Source organism: Rhinopithecus roxellana, chromosome 11 (assembly GCF_007565055.1).
Source record: "Rhinopithecus roxellana isolate Shanxi Qingling chromosome 11, ASM756505v1, whole genome shotgun sequence".
NCBI lineage: Eukaryota > Metazoa > Chordata > Mammalia > Primates > Cercopithecidae > Rhinopithecus > Rhinopithecus roxellana.
In genome coordinates this window covers 76459218-76478760 of record NC_044559.1, presented here as the reverse complement: position 1 = coordinate 76478760, position 19543 = coordinate 76459218, and the positions used below count along the sequence as shown (strand labels likewise).

Sequence of the window (19543 nt, the reverse complement as noted above, 5' to 3'; positions counted from 1 at the left end):
TAGAAGATAGAACTCAAACTGAACCTTAAAAGGATCTGTGTGTGTTTTAGAGTGTTGGTTTGGTAATTGTTTTTAGAATGTAGTATAGAAGGATTTACAGCGAGAAAATTATGGGAGGGTCTTACAATAATTCAGAAAATGAAACTGTTCTAGAGTCATGGCTGTGAAGATGTGTAAGGAAGAGATGTGCGTAGAGAATCTGGAATAAAGAATTGTCGAAGCTTAGTGATTACGTAAATAGATAAATGAGGGAGAGGAAAATGATACTGACATTAGGCTTCCACCGCAGATGGCTTGGCATGATGAATTAAAAGTCAGTTAGAAGTCAAGAAGAGAGAAGGGGAAGTTTTGGTTTTGGTGCAGTGGCCAGTTTTATGAGGAGAGAATGGAGATAGCTCAAGGCATTTTGAGGTGAGAGTGAAGATTTAATTGGAAGTGTCCAGTAGATAGGATTGTGAGAAATGAGTTGAAATAAAAGGTCTGGGGTGAAGATATATTGGAGAGGGTTTCTGAAAACATATGATTGGATTATTTGAGCAAATGAAGTTTTTGAGGAGTAAAGCACAAAATACTGAGTTTTATAGAAGACATTCATTTTAGGAAGTAAGGATCAGATTAAAAATAAGACAGAGTCATAAAATAAATGAGTTACCCATTTTGCATCAGTTATCTTCCGGGCCCCATACTCTATAATGACTGGGGGGATGGATTGTCATATTCGTCACACTAACGTGGACTCCTGTACCATTTCCCAGAATGGACCTCAGATGGGTTGAGCAAGTACCCTCAAAACATACTACAGTGGGCTTTGAGAGAATAGGTTCTCAAGAATTCTGGTTGTGAGGGACAGACTATAAGTCTGACAGCATTGATAAATATGTGGGTGTTGGTGGGAGTTAAGAAATGAATATACACTACTAGCTTGAAAAGTTGTCAGTGAAAGGAATGATGAAGACAGCACCATAGAAGAATAGGCAAAGGATTAAAGATTTTGGGAGCTAAAGGGGGGAAGCTTAAGTACTATACTCAGAAGAAGCTGAGAGGAAGAAATTAAAACTTAAAAGGAGGGAACAGTTGGAAAAGGCAAAATTGTAAGAGATATTAGTTACTGAACATTGGTAGGAGATTCCTACTGGAATTAGAATACAGTCAGTGTAACTTCAGGAGTTACAGTTGGCAGGAATTAAATGAGGCATGAATGCCTGAATATAGGAACCGTGGCCAGCTGACTTTGCACTCACAGTGACTGGTGAGAAACTCTCAGATATGAAATCAGTGTTTAACACAATAGTAAGGTGGTATAGGCCGTAGTAACTGTACTCCTCTCATCTGCAGCGCTGTTCAAAGTTTTCTAGTTACACCAGCAACATAAAAAGTAAAGGTTCAAGAAAAATAATAAGATTTCCTTATCTAGCAGTATGTTTTTAAGTATAAAATACTTCTAAAGTCTAGATATTAAACAAAATCTTATTTTTGTATTTTACGTTTTGTCAGTGTAAAGACCATGAGGCAATTGGAATGTATACACATTGAGGTATCTTTCGACTCTAAAATTCTGTGATTCTCTGAAAATCTGTTTTCAATAGCTTGCTTAAGGAATTTCTTAGATTGCTTAAGGAGATTCTTAGAATTAATCAGTGATGTGAGTAAGTTTAGAATATGCCTACTTATATAAAAATTTGGGTTAGAGTTACATAGAGCCTCAGTGTTTCATTTGAATGTCTTAATAGAGTCAGTATTTTCTTTCTTTCTGCCCATGAGTGTAGGTCTCACTTTTTTCTCTCCTTTCTTATGAACTGGTATTTGCACATTAGACTTTCTTTGTTCTTTCCCCTCGATTATGAGAGCTTGTATTTGTTCTGCTTCTCTTCCCCCGCTCCCCTTTTATTAGGTCTCCATCTTTTTTGAAGTTATTTACATTTTCTTCATGGATTGTACCTTTTTATTTTTTTAAATTACAGTAAAATATACATGACAACATTTACTATCTTAACAATATTTAGGTGTACAAGATCAGTAGTTAAGTACTTGCATTGTTGTGCAACCAGTCTCCAGAACTCTCTTCATATTGTAAAATTGAAACTCTTTGTCCATTAAACAGTAACTCCCATTTCCTCCTCTCTTTAGCCCCTGGCAACAACTATTCTGCTTTTTGTCTCAATGAGTTTGCTTATTCAAGATATATGAGTAGAATCATATAGTATTTGTCATTTTGTGACTGGCTTGTTTTGCCTAATGTCCTTATGTTTTTCTATATTGTTTTATGTGTCAAAATTCCTTCCTTTTTAAAGCAGAACAATATTCCACTTATGTATATATCACGTTTTGTTCATCCATCCATCAGTGGACCCTTGGGTTGCTTTCACCTCTTAGCTGTTATTAATATTATGAACTTAATCATAAAGAAACATCAGAAAAACCTAAATTAAGAGAAATTCTGTAAAATAAGTGTTCTACCCTATTTTAAAATGTCATTGTCGTTAAAAATAAATAAAAGGGCTGGGCCCAGTGGCTCATGCCTGTAATCCCAGCACTTTGGGAGGCCGAGACAGGTGGATCACCTGAGGTCAGGAGTTCAACACCTGAGGTCAGCCTGGCCAACATGGTGAAACCCCGTCTCTACTAAAAATACAAAATTTAGCCGAGCGTGGTGGCACACACCTGTAGTCCCAACTACTCAGGAGGCTAAGGCAGGAGAACTGCTTGAACCTGGGATGCGGAGGTTGCAGTGAGCCGAGACTGCGCCACTGTACTCCAGCCTGGGCAACAACAGTGAAACTCCATCTCAAAAAAAAATAATAATAAATAAAAATGAAATAAATAAATAAATCGTTGAGGAACCATTCTAGACTAAAGGAGACTAAAGAGTAGTGGAAACCAAATTTAATGAGTGATGCTAAATTGGATTTTAAACTAAGAAGGGAGAATATAAAGGTCACTGGGGTAATTGGTAAAATTTGAGTAAGATTCATGTATTAGATAATATTGTATCGGGGTTAACTTTCCTGATTTGGAAACTATATAGTGTGGTTCAGTAAGCAGATACCCTTGTTCTTAGGAAAAAGGGAAATACACACTGAAATATTTAAGAGTAAAGAGGTCTGAGGGGTATGATGGCAACAACTTATTTTCATATGGCTCAAGAAAATGCTGTGTTGTACACAGTAATTATGAAAAAAATGACTAAATAAGGCAAATATGGCAAAATAACAATTTGTGAATCTAGGTGAAGGGTATATAGCTATTTTGGTAGTATTCCTGCAACTTTTCTGTAAGTGTGAAATTACTTCAAAATCAAATAAAATAAAGTAGTCTGTTCAAAGTGTGCAATAGCATTTTACATAAAGAAACAATGTGTGTAACTTAAGAAATGCTTTATTGTTGAAAAATACTAACAATTATGTGAGCCTTTGGTGAATTGGAATCTTTTTGCTTGTGAAAGGTCTTGTCTTGATGTTGACTGCTGCCAACTGATCAAGTTGTTGGTTGCTGAAAGTTGGGGTGGCTTGTGGCAATTTCTTAAAAGAAGACAACGATGAAGTTTGCTGCATGGATTAACTTCTTTTCAGGAAAGATTTCTGTGTAGCATGTGAGGCTGTTTGCATTTTACCTGCAGTATAACTTCATTCAAAATTGGAGCCAGTTCTCTCAAACCCCACTGCTGCTCTATCAACTAAGTTTGCTTAATATTCTATATCCTTTGTTGTTATTTCAACAGTGTTAACAGCATCTTCACCAGGAGTAGATTCCATCTCAAGAAACTACTTTCTTCAAAACATGATGTAGACTCATTTAAAAATAAAACCACTTTTTTTTTCCTCATCCATAACAAGCAACTCTTCATCCTTTCAAGTTTTGTCACGAGATTGCAGCAATTAAGTTACATCTTAAGGCTCCACTTCAAGTTCTCTTGCCATTTCCACAATATCTGCAGGTCCTTCCTCCACTGACGTCTTGAACTTCTCCAAGTATCCATGAGGGTTTGAATCAGCTTCTCCAAATCTCCTGTTAATATTTATATTTTGTTCTCCTCTCTTGAATCACGAGTATTCTTAATGGTGTCTAGAATGGCAAATCTTTTCCAGAAAGTTTTTAATTTACTTTGCCCAGATCCTTATAGCCTTGCAAAATGTATTTCTTAAGTAACAAGACTTGAAAGTCAATATTACTCTTGGATACATGGGCTGCAGAATGGGTATTGTGTTAGTAGGCATGAAAACAACATTAATCTCCTTGTACATCTCCATCAGAGCTCTTGAATGACCAGGTGGATTGTCAGTGAGCAGTAATATTTTTAAAGGAATCTTCTTTCTTTTTTTTTTTTTTCTCTGAGCAGTAGGTGTTAACTGTGGACTTAAAATGTTCAGTAAACCATAATATAAACACATGTGCTGTCATCCAGACTTTGTTGTTGTTTATAGAGTACAGGCAGTATAGAGTTAGCATAATTCTTAAGGACCCTCGAATTTGGGGAATGGTAAATGAGCATTGGCTTCAACTTTGGTCACCGCTGCATTAGACTTTAACAAGAGAGTCAACCTGTTCTTGAAGCTTTGAAGCCAGGCATTGACTTGTCCTCTCTAACTATGAAAGTCCTTGCTGGCATCTTCTTCCAGTATGAGGCCTGTTCGTCTACATTGAAAATCTGTTGTTTTGTGTAACCACCTTCATCAGTGATCTTAGAGTGATCTTTGGGATAACTTGGTGTAGTTTCTGTATCAGCACTTGCCACTTCACCTTGCACTTCTGTTATTATAGAGATGACTTTTCCTTAAACCTCATAAGCCAACCTCAACTAGCTTCCAGCGTTTCTTCTGCAGCTTCCTCATCTCTCAGCCTTCATAGAGTTGAATGTCTGAGTTAGGCTTTGGCTTAAGAGAATGTTGTAGCTGTAGTGGTCTTCTATCCAGACCACTCAGGCTTTCTTCATATAAGCAATAAAGGTGTTGTACTTTCTTGTCATTTTTGTGTTCACTGGAGTAGTGCATCTGATTTTCCTTAAGAACTTTTTCCTTTACATTCACAAGTTGGCTAACTGACGTAAGAGACCGATGTTTTGACCTGTCAGCTTTCAGCATGCCTTCCTCACTAAGCTCAATCATTTCTAGCTTTTGATTTAAAGTGAGAGACATGCAAGTCTTTCTTTCACTTGAACACTAGAGATCATTGTAAAGTATAATAACTGGCCTAATTTCTATTGTTTTGTCTCAGGGAATAGGAGATCGGAGGAGAGGGAGAAAGACAAGGGAACAGGTGTTCAGTGGATCAGAACACAGCTAACATTTATCAGTTTAGTTCACCATCTTATACAGGTGCAGTTTGTGGGACCTCAAAATAATTACTACAGTAACATCAAAAATCACTGATTAGGAATCACCACTATGAAATAATAACCATTAAAAAGTTTGAAATATTGCAGATATTACAAAAATATGACACAAAGTGACCACATGCTCTTGGGAAAATGGCACTGCTAGACTTGGTTGACAGAGGGTTGCCCCAAACCTTTAATTGGTGAAAGACACAGTATCTGCCAAGTGCAATAAAGTGAGGTGTGCCTGTGTTTTGTGTCATTGATCTGTATGTCTATCAATACACTACTACCCCAGTGTCTTTATTATTATATCTTTATATGTAGAAATCTAGTAGTATGAGTCTTCTAATTTTTTTGTTTTTCAAACTTGTTTTGCTAATCTAGGTCTTTGATCTTTCTTTATAAAGTTTATAAAGATTATAATCATCTTACCAATTCTTGAAAAAGCCTTTTAGGATTTTGATTAGGATTGTATTGAAACTTAAATTAATTTAGAAAGAATTGGCACGTCAGTAGTAGTATTTGAGTTTATATAGTTTGTCTCACCTGTATTCATGTTTAATTTCTCTCAGCAGCATTTTTATACTGTCATTTCCCTTCAACCCAAATAACTTCCTAAAACATTTCTAGTGGCCCTGAGAGAGAGCTACTTTAAATTGTGGAGAAAAGCGTAGGGTCAACTTCTGTGCTTTCAGTGGGGCTGCTCCAAAATGCAGGTGTTGCCAATGTGATAGTATTAAGAGGTAGGGCCTTTTAAGAGGTGATTAGGCCATAAGGACTCCTTCCTTCTTAATGGAATTTAAAAAGGGACTTGGTGCAGGGCTTGGCTAGCTTACTTGCCCTTCTCTGCCTTCTGCCATGTGAGAGTGCAGCAAGAAGGCCCTCGCCAGACACTGAATACTGTTGCCATGATCGTGGAATTCCAGGTTCCAGACTGTGAGAAAATAAGCTTCTGTTATTTATAAATGACTTACTCTCAGGAATTTTGTTATAGCAGCACAAAATGGGCTAGACGTACTCCATATTTGAAATTTATTTTAGATATTTTATAGCCCTTCCTAGAAAACATAATAAAGGCTCATATTAGATAATAGAAGTGTATATGTGTAAAGCTTTTACTATTATTACAAATTATGAGAAATATTTTTAATGTTATTATTAAAGCTTTTCCTATTGGAAAATATCTCAGCCCATGTAGTATTGTATCTCCTCCGCTGCTTTGGGTGATGGATGGTGACACCAAAAAGCACTGATAGTTTTTTTTTTTTCTTTGAGATGGAGTCTCGCTCGTTTCCCAGGCTGGAGTGCAGTGGTGTCATCTTGGTTCACTGCAACCTCCGCCTCCCGGATTCAAGTGATTCTTCTGCGTCAGCTCCCAAGTAGCTGGGACTACAGGTGCACACCACCATGCCTGGGTAATTTTTTTGTATTTTTGGTAGAGATGCGGTTTCACCATGTTGGCGAGGCTGGTCTCAAACTCCTGACCTCATGTGATCCACCACCTCGGCCTCCCAAAGTGCTGGGATCACCGGCATGAGCCACCGCGCCTGGCAGCATTGATAGTTGGCTAGGCGCGGTGGTTCACGCCTATAATCCCAGCACTTTGGGAGGCCGAGGTGGGCGGATCACGAGGTCAGGAGATCGAGACCATCCTGGCTAACATGGTGAAACTCTGTCTCTACTGAAATACAAAAAAACAAACGAACTAGCCAGGCGTGGTGGCGAGCGCCTGTAGTTCCAGCTACTCGGGAGGCTGAGGCAGGAGAATAGCGTGAACCCAGGAGGCGGAGCTTGCCATGAGCCGAGATCGCGCCACTGAACTCCAGCCTGGGCAACAGAGCGACACTCCGTCTCAAAAAAAAAAAGAAATGACTTGAAGGATATTGGGACTTGGACACAAAGTAGTGCGTCTACCAGAGAACATAACAACCTGAAGATAGATGACCTACACTTTCCCTTGAAAGCTGTATACAAAATTAAATTTTATATGCAAGCATATATAAATATATTCTTCATTTGTTTCAGCAGCAGCAGTTAGGAAGTAAAAGAAAAATCCTTTCCATAATGACAAGAAAAAAGTAAGATAATAAGTATGTGGGAACTATATGAATAAACTTTGAAATCCATTAAAGTCCACTTGGGTAAATTTAAAGAAGTTCCTAAAAGAGAAGACTGAATATTTTAAGGATATTACTCTTTCTGAATTACTTTTTAGGTATAATGCTGTTGTGATCAAAAACGCATTGTCTGTCTGTGGGGAGCTTTTGCGGGGGGGATAGCAGAATTCACTAATCTAGGTCTTTGATCTTTCTTATAAGTGATTTTAAATATATAATCTGAAGAATAAAGCCAGAATGGCCAGGATATTTTAAAGATATAAATAATGAGAGGGGATTTTCCTTCCTCTAAATACTAAGACTTATGTAATTTTAAAAATATGCTATTGATGATGGATTTGAAAAATAAATCAATAAAAATGGAATTAATGTTTGTAGAACTATTATGATAATTTTATAAAAAGTACCCTCAAACATTGCTTGGAAAATTAAGTGTTATTCAGCAGATGGTGCTAGAATTATTGGTTAATCATTATATTGCTTCCAGTAAACTCATAGGAAAGGAAAAAAGCTATGAAAGAACAATAAACCGTTAAAACATATTGATCCTTACCAGTAATCAGAGAAGTGCAAATTGAAACAAAGAACCTTATTTCTTTTTATTTTTTTTTATTTTTATTTTCTAAGACAGAGTCTTGCTCTGTCACCCAGGCTGGAGTGCAGTGGTGTGATCTTGGCTCACTGCAACCTCCACCTCCCAGGTTCAAGCTATTCTCCTGCCTCAGCCTCCCTAGTAGCTCAGACTACAGGCGCACGCCACCACGCCTGGCTAATTTTTGTATTTTTAGTAGAGATGGGGTTTCACCATGTTGACCAGGATGGTCTCGATCTCCTGACCTCGTGATCCACCCGGCTTGGCCTCCCAAAGTATTGGGATTACGGGCGTGAGCCACCATGCCCAGGCCAAAGAATCATTTTATACCAATGAAATGTGATGTCTACAAGTGTGGCAACATAGTACCCCCAACACTGCAAGTGGGAATACAAATTGGTATAACTTTTTCTTAGAAAAAAGTTTGCGAATATGTTTCAGGAAAGGAAGAAATTGTTTCTTGTGATTCATGCTTTCTCTTGTAGTAATGTATCCCAAGGAAATAATGAGAATCTAGAACAAATTCATTAAAATGCAGTTATAGTAACAAAATAAAAAACTGGTCTAACTGCAGATTATGGTACATTTATTAAGGTGTTTTTGGAGAATATGTAACAATATAAGAAAGAAAATCCTAATATTGAGAATAGGTAAAATGATCTTCAGTGTGAATCTCATTTAATTTTTTTAAGTTAATATATCTGCATATGTGTTTTTTAGGGGTATGTATCAAATGATTTAGCAGTTCATAGCTAAGATTGTTGAGAATACTAGTTGTTTTTACTTTTTCTTTATAGCTTTGTGTACAAGGTAGCTTTTTTCAGGATCTTCCAGAGAATGAGAAAAACAAGCATTATTTATAAAAGCATAAACCTTGTAGGATTTCTGTGCAATATATTTGCTTTAAGAAAAATGAAAATATAGATGATTGTGGCTTATAAATTTTTATTGATAAATGGTGAAACCTTTATTTGTATAGAGGAATAAAAGATAAAATAATACACGTCCCCAATTAAGTTAATATAAAGTTTAGTAGCTTAAATGGAATTGGTTTCAATTTACAGGTAGAAAGGCTGTTTTTGAGATGGAGTCTCACTCTGTTGCACAGGCTGGAATGCAGTGGCACGATCTGGGCTAACTCAACCTCCATCTCCCAGGTCCAAGCAATTCTCCCGCCTCAGCCTCCTGAGTAGCTGGGATTACAGGTGTGCACCACCACACCCAGCTAATTTTTGTATTTTTAGTAGAGATGAGATTTCACCATGTTGATCAGGCTGATTTCCAGCGCCTGACCTCGTGATGCACCTGCCTCAGCCTCCCAAAGTGCTAGGATTACAGGCATGAGTCACCGTGCACAGCGGAAAGACTCTTAATAGATTAAAACACAAATAAAAAGATACACTTGAATTTTTCAATATTGATTTCTCTTATGTAGTTCATTAATTAATTCACTTTGAAAAGACTTCTGACTCAACAATTTACAGCTCTCTAGTTTCTTGAGATTCCATAAGTTGAAGATTTTTATAGCATTTGTTTAATATATTTTTCTGCTAAGTGTTTTGTCAGGAAAAAAGTTGTGATGTTCACCTTAGCAAAGTTCACAGCTTTGGCAAGACTTGTTTCTAAATACAACTCTCATTTAATGGAGGAAAATAATAAAGTGATCTTTAATCCAGATTCAGATGATTAAAATAAGATGATAATAAGCTTTATAATCTTTAAATTGATTCTCTAGGTAAGATTACCTATATTATTTTTGTGTAACTGAATTTAAGCCAAAAGTCCATTAAATAAACAGTATAGGACTATGAGAGATGGAGGAAACCCTTTGGGTTAATGGTGGTGTCACTGTAACAAATGCCTTAGCTCTTGTACTGTCATCCCTCCCTCATGTTTTCAGTTGTTTATTAAGGAGAGAGCTTCTTAAAAGCTTAAGGACTACTTTCTACCTTAGAGCTATAGAGTCATAAGCTCTGGGGACTTCTAGGCATATATGCTTCTAAGAAGCTCACAGTAGATTATATAACAGTCGCTTCTCTGCCTATGAGCCAACCAATCTAGGTGGACCAATTTCTGCATCCTGAAGGAAGCAACTCCTCCTAGGAGGTAGAAATTCCAGTTGAAATCTGCAACTTTATTTGTATTTATTTTTTTAAGACTGAGTGTCACTCTGTCACCCAGGCTAGAATTCAGTGGCGCAGTCTTGGCTCACTGCAACCTCAGCCTCCTGAGTAGCTGGGATGATAGGGTTTTGCCATGTTGGCCAGACTGGTGTCAAACTCCTGCCCTCAAATGATCTGCTCACTTCGGCCTCCAAAAGTGCTGGGTTTACAGGCGTGAGCCACCGTACCTGGCCTACATCTCCAGCTTTACTCCTATTTAGTTTTATGCCAACAACTTGTTTTTTAATAATAAATAAATATTCCTAAATGTATTAGGAATAATAAATGCAAAGAAAATGGTTTTTGAGTTACAGAAGAAGATTTCACATCTTTTTGTTTTTTGCCATACTATACATAATGTATTATTTTAGAATTCAGCTGAGGGGAGATGACATGAGTTGGTTTTTTTAACTTTTCCTTACCTTCTGGCGCTATTTTACCTTTTTTTTTTTTTTTGTGAGAGTCTCTCACTGTTGCCCAGTCTGGAGTGCAGTGGTGCGGTCTTGGCGCACTGCAGCCTCCACCTCCTGGGTTCAAGTGTTTTTCCTGCCTCAGCCTCTTGAGTAGCTAGAATTACAGGTGTGTGCCACCACCCCCGGCTAATGTTTGTATTTTTAGCAGAGATGGGGTTTCACCACTTTAGCCGGGCTGGTCTCAAACTCTTGACCTCAGGTGATCTGCCTGCCTTGGCCTCCCAAAGTACTGGAATTACAGGCTTAAGCCACTGCACCTGCTCATCTCCTGGCTATTTTATTAGCTCTGTTAGTTGTATGTCATATAAACTTTTTTATTCTTATTGGTTCATTTTATTGGAAGGGTTGACATCACAAACAGAATTCCAGCAGGGTGCAGTGGCTCATGCTTGTAATCCAGCACTTTAGGAAGCCAAGGCAGGAGGATTGCTTGAGGCCAGTAGTTCTGCAACAACCTGGGCAATAGAGTGAGACTCCTTCTCTACAAAATATTTTAAAAATTAGCCTGGTGTGGTGGCACACACCTGTAATCCCAGCCACTTGGGAGGCTGAGGCAGGAGGATGGCTTTAGCCCAGGAAGTCAAGGCTTGCAGTGAGACGCGATTGTGCCACTGCACTGAAGCCTGGGCAACAGAGCAAGATCCTGTCTTTAAAGAAAACAAACTTAACAACAACAAAAATAAACAGAGAACTCCAGAACTGTCTGGCTTAGAAAATCTCACACCTAAAAGTGTTGAAAATGATGAAGATCTGTGTGAATAGTAGAGAGACACCTGGAAGATCCCTCATATTTGTAGCAACAGGTGAAATGACAGACCTGTTAGATGTTTATTTATTTATTTGATTCACGAATCAGGCAGTCTCCCGAGCCAGAGTAGGCTCTGAGGATTCCCCTGTTAGACGTTTAACAGAGAATCAGAATAAGAGACAAGCTAAGAGCCCTCCTGGGGTTGGAGGAAGCCTCAAACATTGGCAACAACATTCCCCTGCAAAGGGGCCTGGCTTTTACTGGATCAGGCAAAGGAAATTAGAAACTAGTTTCAGATGAATTTTTAAAACTTACCAAAATGAATGAGATGTAGCTAACAGTACTTAGAAGTTTAAATTTAAAAGCAGATCTCAAATCAATACCCTAATCATCCACATTAGGAAACTAGAAAAAGAAGAGCAAACTAAACCCAAAGCAGGCAGAAAGAGGGAAATAGTAAAGATACGAGAGCAGAAAGAAATGAAGTAATGTAAAAAATGATAAAATCAATAAAACCAAAAACTGATTTTTTTAAAAAGATCAACCAATTAGGTAAACTTTAGCTCTGATCAAGAAAAATAGAAGACTCAAGTTACTAATCACAAATGAAATAGAGGAAGTCAGAAGTAAAAAAAATTGGGGAATACAGTGAGCAGTGTGTATGCCAGCAATTTAGAGAATTTGATGAAATAGGCAAATTCCTAGAAAGTTACAAACTTACCAATACTGATGTAAGGCGAAACAGAAAATCTGAATAAACCTGTGATGCAGATTGGATTGTGTCCCCCTAAAACATGAATCCACCCCTGGTACCTGTGAATGTGACCTTATTTGGAAATAACAGTAGTCTTCCCCCTTGTAAGGGGATGCCTGAAACTACAGATCGTACCAAACCCTATGTTTTTTCCTGTACACACATACCTATGATAAAGCTTAATTTGTAAATTAATCACAATAAGAGATTAACAACTAATAATAAAATTGAACAATTATAACAAAAGTTATGTGAATATTCTCTCTCTTTTCTCAAAATATATTATTGTACTGTACCATGGGTAACTGTGGAAAGCAAAACTGCAGATAAAAGGAGACCACTGTAAGGTCTTTGCAGATGTAATCAATTTATGATGAAGTCATACTGGATTAGAGTGGACCCTAAATCCAATGACTGTTGCCTTATAAGGAGAAAGAGACTTGGAGACACACACACACACAAAGGGAAGAGGACCATGTAAAGATGGAGACAGAGATTGGAGTTATACTGCCACAAGGCAAGGAATGCCAAGGATTGTCAGCAACTACCAGAAGCTAGGAAGAGGCAAGGAAGGACTCTTCTCTAGAGCTTTCAGAGGGAAAATGACCATGCTGACACCCTAATTTTGGGTGCCTGAATTCCAAATTCAGCTGTGAGAGAATAAATCTCTGCTGTTTTAAGCTACCCAGTTTGTGAAAAAATACAGCACCCCTAGGGAACTAATACAACTTAGAGCAAGCATTGAGATTAAATTAGTAATTTATAAACTTCCATCAAAGAAAAGCCTATGGCCAGGTATCTTCACTGGTATATATTTTTTTTCTTTCTTTTTTTAAATGGAGATGGGGTCTCATGATGTTACTCCTGGGCTCAAGCGATCTGCCCGCCTCAGCCTCCCAAAGTGCTGGGATTACAGGTGTGAGCCACCACACTCTGCCTTCACTGGCATATTCTATCAGACATTTAAAGATGAATTAATACCGTTTCTTCACAAACTTTTTCAAAGTATAGAAGAAAAGGGAAGACGTCCTTATTCTGTGAGGCCAGTATTATTTATACGAAAACCAAAGATATCACAAGAAAACTACAGACAAATACCATTTATGAGTACCAGCACAAAAAAATCCTCAACAAAACATTAGCAAACCAAATTTTGCAACATATAAAAAGTGTTATATACCACAACCAAGTGGAATTTATCCCAGGAGTGCAAAGTTGGTTTAACACCTTATTTATTTGTTTGTTTGTTTGTTTGTTTGTTTTGTCTCACCCTGTCCAGGCTGGAGCACAGTGGCACAATCACGGCTCACTGCAGCCTTGACCTCCCAGGCTCAGGAAATACTCCTGCCTCAGCCCCCAAGTAGCTGGGACTACAGGTGTGCACCACCATGCCCAGCTGTTAATAATTTTTTAACTGATTTGTAGAGACGGGGGTCTCTCTGTGTTGCTCAGGCTGGTCTCGAACTCCTGGGCTCAGGTGATCCTCCGGCCTCAGCCTTCCAAAGAGCTGGAATTACAGGCATGAGCCACTGTACCTGGCTGGTTTAACACTCTTACGTCTATTACTGTAATACAATGTATTAATACAGTAAGTGACACAGACCACATGATCATCTCTGTAGACACCCTCCAGAATGGCATTTGGCCAAATCCAGCACTTTTTCTTGATGTAAAAACAAACAAACCCGACAAACTAGGAATAGAAGGGAACTTTCTCAACCTGAACTACAGAAACACCCAACTAAAAGATGGAACAGCTTCCCCCAAAATCAGGAACAAGGCAGGATGTCCACTCTCACCATGTACATCCACCGTTGTACATGAGGTTCTAGCCAGGGAAATTAGGCAATAAAAAGAAACCAAAGTCATTCAGATTGCAAAAGAAGAGGTAAAACTGTCTTGGTTTATAGATGACATGATGATGTATATAGAAAATCCCAAGAAATCTACAAAACACTTAGAGTTTAACACGTTCAGCAAGGTTCAGAATACCACATCATTTTTAAAAAAAACATAATTGTATTGCTATACACTAGCAGTGAACAATATGAACATGAAAGTTTGAAAACAATTCTGTTTACAGTAGTATCAAAAAATACAACACTTAGGAATAAATATAAAAGAAGTATAAGACTTATATGTTGTAAATTACAAAATACTGCTGAAAGAAAGTACATGGAAAGACATGTTCATGGATCAGAAGCCTAATTGTTACCGTGGGATTACTTCCCAAATTGGTAGGCGGATTCAGTGCATTTTCTACCAAAATCCCAGCTGACTTATTTGCAGAGATTCACAAGCTGGTCCTAAAATTCATATGAAAATTTAAGAGACTTAAAATAGTCGAAACAATCTTGTAAAAGAAGAACAAATTGGGAGGATTTACACTTTACCAGTTTCAAAACTTACTATAAAACTACCTTGGGCAGCTTAATGTGATGCTGGCTTGAGGATAGATATATAAATAGTGGAATAGAATCGAGTGTCCAGAAGTAAAATGTATGGCCAGTGACTTTTGACAAGAGTTCTAAAACAGTTCTTTTTTTTTTTGAGACGGAGTCTCGCTCTGTCGCCCAGGCTGCAGGCTGGAGTGCAGTGGCCGGATCTCGGCTCACTGCAAGCTCCGCCTCCTGGGTTTATGCCATTCTCCTGCCTCAGCCTCCCGAGTAGCTGGGACTACAGGAGCCCGCCACCTCGCCCGGCTAGTTTTTTGTATTTTTTTTAGTAGAGACGGAGTTTCACCATGTTAGCCAGGATGGTCTCGATCTCCTGACCTCGTGATCCGCCCATCTCGGCCTCCCAAAGTGCTGGGATTACAGGCTTGAGCCACCGCGCCTGGACCTAAAACAGTTCTTTGGGGGAAAGAATTGTTTTTTCACCAAAAGGTGCTGGAACCAAGTGAGTATCCACATGCAAGAGAATGAGGTTGGACCCCTTCCTTATGCCATACACGAAATGAACTTGACATGTATTATAGGCCTAAAAGTAAGCCCTAAAACTATAAAATTCTTAGAAGAAAGCATAGAGTTAAATCTACATGGCTAAGTTTTTTAGGTATAACATCAAAAGCACAAGTGACGAAAAATATATAGATTGGAATTCATTAAAATTAAAGCTTTCATGCTACTAACAGTACCGTCAGTACTATCAAGTAATAAAACTCAAAGAATGGGAGAAAATATTTGCAAATCATATATCTAACAATGGACTTGTTTCAGAATATATCAAGAATTCTTACAGTGCAACAATAAAATGGTAAATGACTCAATAAAAAATGAGCAAGGATCTCGGCCGGGCGCGGTGGCTCACGCCTGTAATCCCAGCACTTTGGGAGGCCGAGGCAGGTGGATCACGAGGTCAAGAGATGGAGACCATCCTGGCCAATACAGTGAAACCCCGTCACTACTAAAAATACAAAAAATTAGCCAGGCATGATGGCACGTGCCTATAGTCTCAGCAGCTCGGGAGGCTGAGGCAGGAGAATCATTTGAACCCGGGAGGTGGAGGTTGCAGTGAGCCAAGATCGCACCACTGTGCTCCAGCCTAGGCAACAGAGTGAGACTCCGTCTCAAAAAAAAAAAAAAATCAATGATCTGAATGGACTTTTTTCCAAAGAAGGTATAATGTGCCAATAAGCACATGAAAAGATGCTCAACATCATTAGTCAATTAGGAAAATACAAACCTTAAACCATGAGATGTACCACTTCTCATCTACTAAAATGGTTGTAATAAAAAAGATAAGTGTTCATAAGTATGTGGAGAAGTCAGAACCCTTATACATTGTTTTTGGAAATATAAATAATGTAGCTGCTTTGGAAAATGGTTCAGTCTTCCTCAAAATAGTTAATGTGATGGAGAAATTTATAAAGAGAATGTTGGCAAATGCAACTATAATAAAGGTTCTCATTATTTATAAGACTTAAAATATTTAAATTTTTTAATACATTATATAGCAAACTTACTGTGCCTTATATAACAGTGTTTAAGGATCATTATTTTAGTTTGACTATGCCAGTGCTTCATATTAAGCTTTTTACAATATATAATCCATGCTAAATACATATTTTGGTTGTGCTTTTAATATAAATCTTAGGATGAGAAATTATAGAAAGCCGGTTGCAAATATCAGTGGGTATTTTTTAAATTTTTGAGGGAATCATTTGTGCATTATAACATGTCTTCAATGTGTTGTTTAATTCCTTTTCATTGTGCCAAGATATGTCCCATTTTCTTATTTATATATAGCACTTAGATATGGAAATAAAGACATTAATTAATACATTAAAGTGATTTCAAATAAATTATATGCGCTAGAACTTAAAGAACACTTAAAAATGCACTTAGCTTTTTTTTTTTTTGAGACGGAGTCTCACTCTGTCGCCCAGGCTGGAGTGCAGTGGCCGGATCTCAGCTCACTGCAAGCTCCGCCTCCCGGGTTTACGCCATTCTCCTGCCTCAGCCTCCCGAGTAGCTGGGACTACAGGAGCCCGCCACCTCGCCCGGCTAGTTTTTTGTATTTTTTAGTAGGGACGGGATTTCACCGTGTTAGCCAGGATGGTCTCGATCTCCTGACCTTGTGATCCGCCCGTCTCGGCCTCCCAAAGTGCTGGGATTACAGGCTTGAGCCACCGTGCCTGTCCTGCGCTTAGCTTTTTAAAAATACTTTTATTTTCTGTTATTGTAATATACAAGAGTGGAGGTAGGTGCAAAGTATTGTCAACTTGGTCGAGTGCTCCTGCAGTCTGGGATTAGAGGCTGGGAATCTCAGGGATGATTATAGTACAGCGTATTGGAACTTTTTGGTAAGAGAAACTTTCTGATCTACTTTTTTTTTGAGACAAAGTCTTGCTCTGTCACCCAGGCTGGAGTGCAGTAGCATAATCTCAAGTGCAGCCTCCACCTCCCAGGTTCAAGTGATTCTCAGGCCTCAGCCTCCTGAGTAGTTGGCATTACAGGCATGCGCCACCATGCCCAGCTAATTTTTGTATTTTTAGTAGAGACTGGGTTTCACCATGTTGGCCAGGCTGGTCTCGAACTCCTCACCTCAAGTGATCTGCCTGCTTCAGCCTCCCTAAGTGCTGAGATTACAGGCATGAGCCACCGCTGCCCGTTCGGATTCACTGTTTATATTTCAAAGCTGTTCAAACATAGATATACTGTAACAAAAGACAATGCAGTGCTTACACTTAGAACATGCAGTGCATTCTAGTTTTCAGTTCATTTTGCTAGTGCTGCTTATGACCAGTTAATCTATTTTACAACCCATTAAAGGTTTGAGAACCACAGTTTTTGAAAAGTAATCTAAAGACAGAGTAGTGAATTGAGATGTATTCTGAGTTTTTCTTCCTAATGACCTTTTAAAAGTGTTTGTGTTTTGTATCTGGTGAAACACAGATCTCATACTAGGATCCTCAAATGAGATTTGGAATTTAAATTTTTTTTTTCTTGTAAATTGAAAACATTCTGTCTGAATTGAGTTGCCTGTGAAAGATAACTATAGTATAATAGAGTGCTTTCAAGGAAATTATCCCTCTGGCAGTTAAAGTTTAATTAGACTAAGTTTTGAACAAAACTCATAGTCAAAAAAAAAGTAGATAAAATCCAACTAAAGAATATGTTTACATTTATTTTGCTTTTATACTTTTTCTTGAAATTTTACTGAAGTTTTAAAATATTTTAATTGCATCAAATTAATTTGCCTTATTTGCTACTAACTTTGTCTTTGATTTCATATCTATGCTTTTGATATTGAATGGGGAAAGACTTTTGTGCAACTATTTCACCAAGTATTTTTGCAGGGACACTTAGTCGGTCTGGATGAACCAGCTTCGGGAGGTGGGCAAGAAGCTCTGCTTAAACAAGAGCAAGCAAAAATCATTCGATTCGAGAGACAAGCAGAAGAATTCCTCAATGCAGTCTTTTATAGAAAAGGTTGGTTTCAGTGAAGATGATATTTAGCATCTGCTTGTCTTGTATTATTAATCTCCTTAATTTCAATGTCATTTTTAAAGTTCTTCTTAAAAACATTTTTCTTTATTGATGATATAATTTATATTGTTCTATATCCCTTGGGTCAAGTTCAAATTGGAATTAGGGTTAAGGTAAACCCTGTTCACCACATTTAGGCTCTGATGTGATGGTGAGTTAATAGTTTAGAAAATTATTACGAAATTCTAAAAATGTTAAGCTCTCAGTAGTACTGTATTTTGTTAGACAACTTATAGAGACAGTTACTGTTTTAATCACCAATAACTAAAACCAACTGTGATTTTTTTTTTTCTTTTAGTGATTCCAACCTGAAATTTCATTTGGAGAGAAAATGTAGTTATATCATAAAATTAGATTTGTAAGCATTTTTTTCCTTGATACAGTCTTGTTTCACTAAAATTTTCTATATTAGGGAAATTATTATGTAGTAAAACTTTTCCCGCTGTATTTGAGGTGGCATTTAATAGCTCAACCTCTTGCATTTTTAAAATTTATCTTTATCCTTGAAACTTTTGTAGGCATGGTTTACATTTCTTTTGAAATACAGAAAAGTTCTTCAGTCATGGAGTCTTGAGGCTTATAAGTCCTTCATAGAGGCATTCAGATTTATTCTCTATTCACAATGCATAATTGCCATCAGCCAGAACCTTCAGGAAAGTTCCCTTCATATTCCCTTCTAGTGAACAGTCTTTACTTTTAAGAAATTCTAAATGGATTTATACTTCTTAGTTACACTTTTCCTCCATTTCCAAGTGGTAGTTACTATAATGGGTTCTGAAAGTTTCATACAAACTTGATAATCTTAAATATTCTTATTTAATCTTCAGCAGACTCAGTGATTCCATTTTCTTTAATAATTCTTCATATGTTCTAGTTTACACCTCTCATTCCTCTGGAAATTCCCTCCTTCCCTTTGACATTGGTTAAAAGTCTCATAAGTGCTGGTTCTGTTGGGTTTCTTTACAGTTGGACACTAGCTGGGCTTCTGCTTAATGTGATCAGTATTTCCAAAAGGTGGTGTGAAGTGTAGTGTCATATAAAATTAAGAAATGCACAGAGATTATTGTCTGTGGCACTTTTTCCCCATTTTCTTCCATGAGAACTCTAGGCAGAATTAAATCGTTTAGTACATCCTTAACTCTCTTTAAACACCCACTAGCATCTCCTGACCTAAATCTCGCAGCTCAGTCTCCTATGTCTTATTATTCCTGCACACTGCTCAGAATTCCAAAATTATGTTCAAAATAATTGTTTTTTTAGTTTTATGAACATTTGATTGTTAAAAGCAAATTTAAGTATCAACAACTGGTAGAGCAGTTCTGTCAGTTTGCTTGCCAAATAAAATGTCTTTGCAGCTCCTCTCCTGAAGGATATACACGGAGTCATTGATCTG

The 19543-nt window shown here is 37.7% G+C and overlaps 1 protein-coding gene across 15 annotated transcripts in view; it reads left to right on the top strand.

Annotated features, from left to right (window-relative positions):
• The window catches only part of LCOR (ligand dependent nuclear receptor corepressor), a 156026-nt gene that overhangs the window by 94691 nt on the left and 41792 nt on the right, over window positions 1–19543 (top strand). For 13 of the 15 annotated variants that reach the window (XM_030940539.1, XM_030940543.1, XM_030940540.1 and 10 more), the window contains one exon: window positions 17961–18093. The exons of the other annotated variants lie outside the window; for them this stretch is intronic. In XM_030940539.1, the coding sequence (XP_030796399.1) occupies window positions 17961–18093 (133 nt within the window). The remainder of the gene's footprint in view (window positions 1–17960; window positions 18094–19543) is intronic. 15 annotated transcript variants of the gene reach the window in all.